Raw genomic sequence first — 11,329 nt, forward strand, 5'->3', positions numbered from 1 at the left:
TCAAAAACAACACACCCCTCTCTATATATATATATATATATATATATATATATATATATATATCATCCTGTTGGGTTGAGGCAGGAATCAAATCTAAGCCTGCGAGGGGAAAGCACAATCTAACATGACGATGTGGAACACCATCTACTGCATGTCCGACATCAACAAGTTTGCTCTGCAGCCGCACTTGGATCTAGTGCCGTCCGAAGAGGGGTTTAAAAGCGATGCGGCCAAGTCTACGTAAGAAATAACATCGGAACAAACTGTTTTAGCTTCAGCAGCGTATTGTACATTTTTCTGATAGTTTGGTGGCCAAAAGGCTCCCCAAACAGCTAATTCAGACTTTGAGTGGTGGTTCTTAAACTTTTTCCGCTCATTGTCTTTCAAGCAAGAGGCCATTATCCTCCAGTGAAGCCTTTCAACAGCGATTAAGGTTGGGATTAATGGACAACGGTCGTACTAGAGTGGGCACTGTGTACCAGGAGCTTATCCGTAGGTTTGCATGTAGCTGATTGAAAAAGTTATGGTCGTATTTACTTGTGGAACCAAATCTGCTCTATCTATTCCGACAATAAATCGGGGAATTTATTGTGACAATAGTGACTTGATTGTATCAAGGTGGCTATCTTCTGATGGGTGACCGTTGCAGAGAAGTATGCTGCTGCGGAGTCTTACTATGTGTGTAAATGGTTAAGAAAAAAACAAAACAATTCTTCCGTAGTAATGCAACATAGTGTTATATGCACGAATATTAGCTACTGAAACTGGTTAATCTAGTGAATGGATTCCATGTTATAAATATAAAGCCGGCAGCCATTCAGAGAAAGTGCGAGATTCCCGCATTCCGAAAAGCGGTGGTTGTCGCCTTATTGTTGCATCCGTCTCACACGTACTGGTCCCGGTAACGCGTTGGAAACGTAATCAACGAAAGCCTAACTTATTCGACAATTCGAAGCGGTGTAAACGCGTTCCCTTCCCTACCAAACAGCCTCAGGACGATGTGGTGTGACCCTCCTGTTCCCCTGTAATGTATCAGAGTAAGGGGTGGATACCAAAGTTGTTCACAGTAGCTATTGGTTTATCAATCAGCACAGTAGTCTGTCAAGTGGGAAATGAGGTAATACTGTCATGTAAAGAGTGATTGAATGGTATTCGTTGTCAAACACGGCAGACGACATATTACCACAGCTGTCACACACTTTGGACAGAGTACAATGACATCTGGAGCACCAATATATAAACAACAACAAAACAACGGTCAACAAGGAAGACATGAGTGCATACATGCAGCTGTAGCACTCTCTCGGTGCCTAGCAACGATGCCACCCGAAGGAAGCATTAGGTCTAACACACTGCCAGGTTGTCCAACCCTAGGTAGGACTAGCCGAGATGCCGCGGTTGTGTGCGAACCACAAGCCCTCTGGTCAGTAAGTCCGCGTCTTGGCCACTGAGTCATCTCGGCTTATGAGTGCGTACTTATTCCAAAACGGTTGCAATTCACTGACTGAGCAGGCCTGTAAGCATTTGAGATGAGAACGAAGATTTTTTAAACAACTTGCAAACCTTCTGCGACGAGAGGAGATACACACTAACCGACATAACTTTTCAGTGTATAGAACACATTTCTATCGCCCCAACCACCCCCAAACCTACTCAACACATTTCAACAAACATGTGATACCCATCTTCAAACTTTGCTAATGGCAATGTACGGAGGCAGTCAATGCAAAGCCATCCGAGCTCTGACAGTGGCACCTACAGACGAACTTTCGAAGGCCGTTAGTTACCCTTTTAGCAAAAAAGTTAACATTTAGTGATAGAAAGATGTCACTCAACAAATAAAAACCAAGTGATCAAATTCAGGCCCCTAAGCAATCATAATCGGTTATAAAACAAATCAGTATTGTTTGTATAAAAAGATGGTTCGGAACTGTCTAAAAGTTCACATGCATTCACACCAGACAAGTTTCTTCATCTGCATTCAGTAGCTCAGACAAAAACAATTAATCGTAACAATGCTCTGGAAATAACCAACCATTTTCATTACAACTCGAAGCAGTACAGTATGGCGATCACAGAAGAAATAGGTAACATGAAGTAAACAAATCGTCCGGTCGTTAGTCACGAACTTCTTCATACAAAGTTTCTGTCAAGGTCATGTGTTACTTCAGCATGTAGGCGTTTCTTCAACGTCTAGTGCATGCAGGAAACTACTAGTAATAGTCACGTGGAACATGCAACTCAATGAATTAATCAGGCACGGTACTAGATTATGAGCATGGCCCGGGGATACGTAAGACGAACACAAGTTGGCGCATCGCGCATTCTTGATATTTTTCAAATAAATGCACACCATGATCACAAATTTTTAGCAATATACTTTGCCAAATAAGTAAATTAAATCTAATAGACGCCTGTTGCCAGAATATCTCTCCCCGTCAAATCGGAAAAATAGCCTAATAGTAGATGAGCGAGGAGAACGAGCAAAAGCCGGGGAGCATGATAGTCAGTACAAAATTCTATGGTGACTGACAAACCGATTACAAGTACTTAATCGTCATGAGTTATTTGAACCGGGGAACTGAGAGATTAGCTGGAACGCACGGAACCTGTTTAGGTTATTGTGAAATGTTTGAGCTTCGTAACTCGTAGCATAAACGCAACAAAGACTACTTAGTCTGGATATCGCGCGTGCCATTCATTTTCAAGTTTCTAGAAAATTAAACAGGTCTATGGATGAAATATCTAAACAGCAAACATAGCCGAAACTCTGGAAGGCGTAAATCTACAGTAGAGTTAGAAAACCGAAAGTGGATTTGTAGACGAGAGCGACAGTGCAAGGAAAGTCACTTTTCGAGATGTCCTAATCATGATCAAAGTGTGGATCTACTGACGGGTGCCCTAAATCACAAGAAGGGATTAAAGGGGCTGTACTGCGGTGAGATCGAACCGTGTATTCCGTATGTGACAATCGAAATCAACCCAGTCACGAACACTATGAAACGATAGCTGCATTATTCGATTATTTTGACTTGTGTTTGTCACCGATGAAACTAACACTGGAAGGACTTGGGAGTGCCATTAATCAAAGATTCCGGCTCAAAAGCCTGACTCGTATAAGACTATTAGAATGACCCAATGTTGAACAATAAGCCTTCGTATTTTAAGAACCGCAGAACAGTACTCGTTAAGGCGCAAACTTGCTGACCGGAACGCCCGTGGTTCGAAAGCAACCTCTGCATCTTGGATAGTATACAAGCCATCGTGCTAACATCGGGTGGCGTGGAGGCTAGGCACAGTGCTTGTCAGATCTAAATAACGAACAGGTGTTGTCTAGCACTCCCACTTGTCTCAACAAAATAAAGCTCAATGTCTATGTGAAAACTTTCTCTGTACCGGACACATAAAGAAGCATGCATGACTGAAATGCAACCAGATCTGTTGCCGATACTGCCGCTTGGACGTCTCTTCTATTAATACCTTTCCCTTGCAAGTACGGCTGTATAAGGTGATGAAAAATCTCACGAATCGCATCAGAAACCGTAGTGAAGTAGCTGAACTCAAACATGTCGCGAACATTGTTCTTTTTTACGCCCTCTACAAGGAAACAAGTACACACAGATCTAAATGACACTATAGCTGTTTGATGTTTGGAAAAACACGTACCACTGTAACCCAGGAAAGTGATGTAGTTGTAGTACAGCGCGGCGATTAGCCAGCAAGTATTCCCAACGAAGCGTCCTGCAAGCCCGTCAGATAAGATGACTGAATATAAGGAAAAATAAAGTGGAGGAAAGCGCCTTGAAATCAATTCATATAACTTCGTACACGAATCTATAGCGTAAGCGAATACTAGAATTCTTACTATGCCCTACATTTGGGCGGGGAATGAACTTTTTGCGGACGTAGTCAACAGTGCTTGAGCCTACATCTATTATACCCTGAGTGAGCAGTCACCTCGATATCTAGCACTTATGGCTGGTGAAAAAGGAACTGTGAAAGGTGCAACCACTGTATCGATTGTTGTTCTCCGTGCCTCTTTCAGAGCGGCGCAAACCGCAAGGTGGACAACGCATGTCTTGGCAGAAGGGCGTAAAAGAGATCACGAAGAGTTTGGGTGTTGTACGATTCCCAGGATGGGGTAACCGTGACTCCACCTGTGCTTGACTCGAGAAGTTGCAAGAAATGGCGGCTAATCGAAGTCACTGGCGTTCGTGCTGTCAGTTTCTTTCCAAATTGTCCGATTGAGTGTTAGGAGATGTAAGCACCTCAGAATTCTTGACATGTGTCAACAGTAGGTCCCCTGCTTCACCCACTCTTTTTCTCTTCATTTCACTTTAGGGCTTTAAATATGATTAGACGAACCTTATGATTGTACGGCAATGAGGCATTGGTGTCAACACTGGTGTTGCTCTCTTTGATGATGATGATGACTGTATCTTGGTACAAGGTCTCTAACTGCACATAGGTCTGCAAGTGATCAAATTTAAGATGCAACAGGCATAATGCTGCAAAAACGACGTTATGAAGATTGGATCAATGAGAATGTAGTTGTGTAACACATTACTACACACAGACTATCAGTAAAACTCGTGCCAGTTGGTCACCAACTTTAAACTGAAATGATAGACTGGCTTGTCTTTGAAGCGTTTGAACGTGCTGCGTGAACAACCTGTGGTCCCAAGAATACCTTCAGATGATGAGAACGCGGGAATTAAGATAACTTGACTCAAAACAACTGAATGCATCGTTCAAGGGGGGTTGCATTGCCACCCGTAAGACTTACAGTAGAACAGTGGTAATTGAAGAAGATAGACGAGCGCTGCTGGAAAGACCGCGTTTAAGTGAATATCGAAAGCATACGCCCATTCAACATCCTGGTTGGACTGTGTGTCAGGAACTTCCGAAAGTAAGTCCGAAGAGAACCGCCCCGATCGATCAATCAGTATTCGATTGGTGACAATCCAGAAGAAAGTGGCAGCCAGCAGTGCCATCGCGAAGAAGTCAAAGAAAGCCACCCACAATACAAACTTGATGCGGAGTTCAAGAGTGTGGAGAGTGAAAGTCGCGAAAATGATGCTGGATACTAGGGAGATGGAAACCAATAAAGTGACAGGAATCATTTAAAACACTCCTGACTCGGTTCGGTTAGCAGTTACGGGGTTTGAAAACTATAAAGCCAAGTAAAATGGAGGGAAACGGTTTACTATCATCTTACATAAACATCAAAAATGGAAAGAACCGAATGGCGTAATGCAACTTGACTGATTGGTGATTTGTAGCACGGTACACTTAAAATTTGCGGTTAAAATAATCTCCAACGCTAGTGTTAAAAAACTGCCTCCTACACATTCGACGATATCGAGTTCCAGCACATCGAAATGCGACCTGGGGAGCCGAGCAAAGTTGACTGTAGTCACTACGGAAGAACTAATTACAAATGCACAATAAAGGGTCTTTGGCACTCAAAATGCCTGTTCTGCTGCGCCCGAAAGCTGTAAACCCCTCAGCGACACAAATATTCAGTCCGATGGATAAGTAAATGTGATGCACGTATGAAGACTACTAAACTTGACTATTTCTGCATTGAGCTGTTAGGCGAGCCTACATACAACATTGGTGATGCTCAATAGATAAAACGGGGACATTCATGAGAGGAATGTCACCAGTTAAATGCATTTTTTGATGATCAAAATGGAAAGTTAAAAGTAGTTAAGAAGAAACCTCCAAACTTTAATCCATCAGTCCCATCCCAACGAATAATGTGGTAGGTATGAAGCTGATTCCGGGCCTAGGGTGAATCCCATAAGTGTACTATGGAAGTTCACCTCGAGTTTTCTCCCTAAAAGGGGGCTTGATTCATGGCTTGAGATACATCATTCTAGACAGGATCATACAACTAATCGTTACGATACACTACAGCACGGCTAAAAAGAAAAGTATGCAAACTCAAATTAACAAACCAAAATAAACCAGCCAACACTAATTCGCATTTTTCGGCTATTCCGAGGGACCAATAATTTGTATAAATAGACGCCCACTTGGAGCGAGACCCACATAAGATGCAAATAAACCCATGAATGAATTCGCGTCAACCTTATACTTGGTATCGTACGTTGAAAGAACCACCAATTTGTCGTAGCTTGGCCTCATGCAGTAGAGTCAGTGACGCACTGGCAGTTAGAAGCAAGATGCATATGGCTTGCCTGAATCAAGCTGAACACTATGTCGTTCCAATGGGATGACAGGAAAACAGTACAAACAGGCAGGAGGTCCAGTACCAGCAAATCATAAGTAAAAAAGCAGCATCAGTGTTGTTTACCCAGCAGTCATCGAGAATTTACCAGAACCACAGAGGATGGTTTTAAAGATGACATGCGCAAAGTTTGCTGAGTTACGTAAGGCTGGTCTCTTGAATATGAGAGCAAAAGTCCGCAACTTGAATGTCAATTCGGTTGTGGTTTAATTTTCAAAGTCGTATGTAGGTCAGAACGGCCGGGAACTGGAGACTTGGTGGAGGCCCCCATACTCAAAGCCATAACCAACATTCTTCCACCTGATAAAAAACGCACGGGCTAGTACAAGACCCTGTGGAGATGTTCAAGAAAATTTTCCTGGTATAAGTAACATGCTCCGAGGTTGTAGTCAGCCGGATAACGGCTTCGTTCGAATCGAACCTCAGAAGTTAGAATTCACCTTCAAGATATGACGCAATCAGCTTGCCGCGTGAAGAGAACTGATTTTAAGCAGAGGGCTGACTGTCTCAGATCCCGCTGGCTATGCCTACCCAACTACCCGCAAACCGGGCAAAAGAGGCGGTAGGTCGCCTGTTGAAATTAGGCAATCATCCCACACTAATCAGACCAAAAAAATTATCAAAGGTGCATGGAGGGGACTCTGGGTAGTCTGTGTGCTGTACATCATTCTGCAAGTGACCCCATCAGATTTCCAGTTCAAGCAATTTAGCCATGTATATGGATTTCAAAGAAACATCGACGTCAGGTACTCAGTAGTTAGGGGCGGGGGGGGGTACACTGCCGTCAAAATAGTGACAAGAGTACCCTGGTAATGAATGAAAGATAAAGCGATCAGGAGCAACGTGCCACGAGTTCAAAACAAAGGTGAAATACAATTTCAAAGAATCGTATCTGCAGGGACGGCATCAGTGGGAAGACCTATTGTGGTCTTCAAGCTCCCTCACAACCAACTACAGGAACACAAAGAACATTTACATCATCTTACCAAGGAACATAGTGAAAACCAAAACGAGGAATGCTGGGTCGTCACGAGCCCACTGGCGTCTGGAACCTACAAGACAATAAATCGCCTGCTGCCAAATGAAAGACATACAATTACGGTATTGGAAATTCCGGAACAGGCGTTGTGGAGTAAAAATTAGTTGGGCCATCTGCCAAAAAGCGTACTCAAAATCCATGTGCTTGAACTTCAACAGTCGGCGAAAGTAGCGGCTTCGTTTCTCCGCTGCAGATAGGATGCGATGCATCGAACCAGGATGACAAGGTTGTGAACAAGTGAGCATTTTCGTACAAACCGAACGAGGTAATGAGTCTGTGACGTTAATGTGAACAGAGGACATTGGTGGGCTGAAAAAGAGAATCAAGAAAAGTAAAGTAAAACCACCCCACGACCCCCAATTTTAACCCCGTCTAAAATCCTTCTGACCTTGTCAAAAAAGTCACCAGATGAAAGCGAAGTTAAAACTAAGTTAAACCAAGTTTTTAACCGTTGAGAAAGCCGTTCGAACAAACTTAGGTTACAAACGGGAAGTGGACGTCCTTTCCTAACACTCCCCCAAAGTGCCTTCAGTACACATCTTTTCACTACACAATCGTATTCACCTTAAGTAACGTTAATGTCTCTGGTTTTCTATTTCAGCTCATGTACTTGATTTCACGACATATAAAGCTGAGATAGCTCGGTGCTTAGAGCGCGAATTAGCTGACCGGGAGGTCCGTGGTTCGAACCCGACCTCTGCCTCTCGATTTCCTCTGTCTAGGCTTGGGCAACCTGGCAGTAGCCCAACCCTCGTGGTTCCTTCGAGTGGCATAGCAGTTAGGCACCGAAAAGATACCATAACTTAACGATTTATTTTTCCTTACCGACTAGTGACAATTTAGTCTTGAAACAGTTGTAATCACAACACATCTGACCAGGATGCTGCTCAGCACCGTCCCAATTGGCTTCACATTTTCAAAATATCTCTAGTCTGTCCCATCTCAGTCACCTTACAAAGCTGGATTAACTGGTTCAGATCCTTCCGCACACATTTTACCAGCTAATATCAGAACGTGCAACCTAGGACAATGCCGCTGACAAGCTTCGGCCTTCGCGCGTACAATCCCTAGCGACTGTTGATTTCCACCATATGATGACCATCGATTACAAGGAATCCGGATAGATTAATGATGAAGCTCTGTAGAAATTGGATTCCTCACCTGTGATTGCCTCTTTCAAGTAATATCAGTAGATCAACGCCGTAGTCAGTTTTTTCATGATGTCCTCAACCTTATTCATCCACACAGTAGCCGGTTAGACTATTACTTGACCTTACTGGCTGCAACTCTTGCCAAGTCGCTGAAAATAACCCAGAAACAGCCTCAGCGCTATGCGATTACGAATCATTGTTTAGCTTCCAGAGATATTATTCAGTCTTCATAATAAAACCGAAGCTTGGCTGCAATCCTTTCGTCTGCAACATCGTCCTTTTTCAACTGTGAACCATGTACAACAACAACAAGGTCTCTAGTCACCAACTAATAGAGACAAAGTTGACAGTGAACATGAAAACTGAAGGTGAATGAGTAAATAAACAGCGCCAATCATTCCATGATGCAGCCGTATTTGTGAGGATCCCCAGCCACTCGGTTCAGTGATACCTAGACCCGAACAAACGATACAGAAGACTGTGACGAATACCATGTTAAGTATTGTATATTTCGTTTGTACCTGTCAACTGTTGCACTTTCCTATCGCAATCCCAATGGGCAAAATAGGACCCATCTAGGCTTTCGAACGTGCATAAGACATGACTGAGAAAATGCATTCACTGGAGTCGTATCAAACTGTCAATTGAACATCTGGTAACGGTACGTCAAATATCATACGGCTTATGAGAGAATTGTAGATACGGTGCACTCACCACACATTTGCAATGGTCTGAAGACGTCAATGGTCGAATATAAGTAGTCATATTTTTTCTCACAAAAAAGCCAATTTTCACACCTGCATAAAAAAGAACTAACTGCACTAAGGAATGGCACAATCTGCCCTTCAAAGACAGACTGGCATCAAGTATCTACTTTGAAGGATAACCATGCAGGTCCCTTCTAATCGAGTGCTCATTTCGTCAGCAGTAATTCCAGAGAATATACACAAACGGCAGTGAAGCATCAGTGTTGAACACTGATGTCATGCTGTCGATGATGATGATGATGATGATGATGATGATGATGATGATGATGATGATACACAAACAGGTATAGCTGGGTTACATGGTTTGAGCTACCGGGGCTAGACTGGGTGGTGCATAAGCCTAATCTTGAAGTAAAACCTGAACGATATAAGGCGCATCCCGGAAGTAGTCGGGGTTTTGGTAAGCTCCAAGTAAAGCTGTACAATACCATAGGCGTGCTCTAAGGTGGCGATATAGAGGGTGGGAAGTAACCCGATTTCTGACGCAGTAGACAGTTGAACGAGTCCTTTATAGTTACTTCAATTGCGACGCTTTGAAATGGCGATAGAGCACCACCATGTCGATCAACAATTTTGGCAATAAACACACGTCGACAGATGTTAGAGTATGATGAGCAGAAAAGTGAGGATCGTGGAATTGCGCCCACTTGTGAGACAGCGACATAAAACATGGCGGCCAAATGAGTCAAAAGTAGCGAGGAGTCAACCAAACAATGACTATTAAATGGACGTAAGTGTGGCGATGTTCAAGAACAGGACCCTACCTGATTTTCGTTCACCTTGCTTGTCCACATAAAAGGAGATGCAAATCATGAAATACACACCGGTTTTAAGCAAAGAACAAAAGTGAACCGGGTAAGCCTCATACGCACGCCCAATAAATGCATCTCAGTTGAGTAAAGTAGTATCAGTACGAGAACGATTCTACATTTGGTACACAAGTTAACCTGAACGAGCCCACCTTCGTGCTGCTTCGGAACATTAGACAAATTATGCTTTCCTCTTTCACTAAACCAAAATAATCCAATTGGAATTGTATTGCATCGATAGTTTGATGAACTCGATGAACCTCGGCTCCGATAAACTGGATCAAAACACTAGTTTCTCGTCAAATACTGCAGGTTCATATTTAATGTTTTGCTGAGGTCTATCCAAGGGGAACAGAAAACATGCATACCCCCATAATCCACCAGGTAGGTGTATTCCCTCCCTGGGTTGCTCTTCATTATAAAACACCCCCATCAACCTACGCACTGAGCTATGCCAGAGAAGGCCCCACCAACCAGACCGGTTAAGAGCTCCACATCATGATTACCCATCGCGACAGACAATACACACGCAGGAGTCTACTGATGCCCTTTCCTCCTTGTTGACTACTTTGAACCATCACTCATGGTTTAGTGCAGTACGAGGTGCAGCCCGCCACATAGAGACTGGTGTGGCGGTTTGTGTAACTCGGCGACCCATTGAGCTATAGTGGGGGGTGTCCGCGCGACACTCACAGTCTCTCATACAGGTTGGTCCATGGGTGGAGGTCCGACGAACACAGTCTTCTGGCCTTCCAAGTTGGGTTCAGAACATAAGTATCGACGTGTTCAGTAGAAATGGTGACGTACTTGCATTTTCAGCCCAACGCCTCTGCCATGTGGTTGGGCTTTTGGGTCTAATACTTTGGCTGAGGACCCTAAACGTCCTCATGTCTAGGTGTGGGTGCCCTGGCAGTATCCTAGCCCTCGTACAACCATGACATTCACGACTAACACTGTCATGCCACATCGGCCGTCGCGTGGTACCACCAGCCCTACTTGCTGCATACAGTAGGGCAGGTAAGCGAAAACATGCCACTGCTGACGCGACTTCTTACACTTTCACGTTTTCGGTCTTTCACCCCTCGCTGCCCGAATTTGAATACTTTCTCCGCGGGTCCCGGCTCTAAGACTGACCGGTTTGCTCGCCCTGCATCACACTCAGTTGCAGCTTCTGTACGCCTGAGTCCAGCCACAACTGTAAGCACTTCGAAGTCTGTTTTTAAACCCCAAAATCTGTCTAATTAGCCACCTTCAATGTTCCCAACTGAAGCAAGCAGGTCAACAGGTGGCTCTTCCGCGTACGCTGG

General features: G+C 43.9%; 1 protein-coding gene across 1 annotated transcript in view; it reads right to left on the minus strand.

Moving 5' to 3' along the window:
• The window catches only part of T265_00663 (hypothetical protein), a gene marked incomplete at both ends in the record, with an annotated part of 16,008 nt that extends 5,283 nt beyond the window's left edge, over positions 1-10,725 (minus strand). Inside the window, 4 exons of the mRNA XM_009164491.1 lie at positions 3,667-3,765; positions 4,787-5,086; positions 7,243-7,604; positions 10,604-10,725. Coding sequence (XP_009162755.1) covers positions 3,667-3,765; positions 4,787-5,086; positions 7,243-7,604; positions 10,604-10,725 — 883 coding nt within the window. The remainder of the gene's footprint in view (positions 1-3,666; positions 3,766-4,786; positions 5,087-7,242; positions 7,605-10,603) is intronic.
• Between the last annotated feature and the right edge of the window lie 604 nt (positions 10,726-11,329).

This window comes from Opisthorchis viverrini (assembly GCF_000715545.1).
Source record: "Opisthorchis viverrini unplaced genomic scaffold opera_v5_6, whole genome shotgun sequence".
NCBI classification, from domain to species: domain Eukaryota; kingdom Metazoa; phylum Platyhelminthes; class Trematoda; order Opisthorchiida; family Opisthorchiidae; genus Opisthorchis; species Opisthorchis viverrini.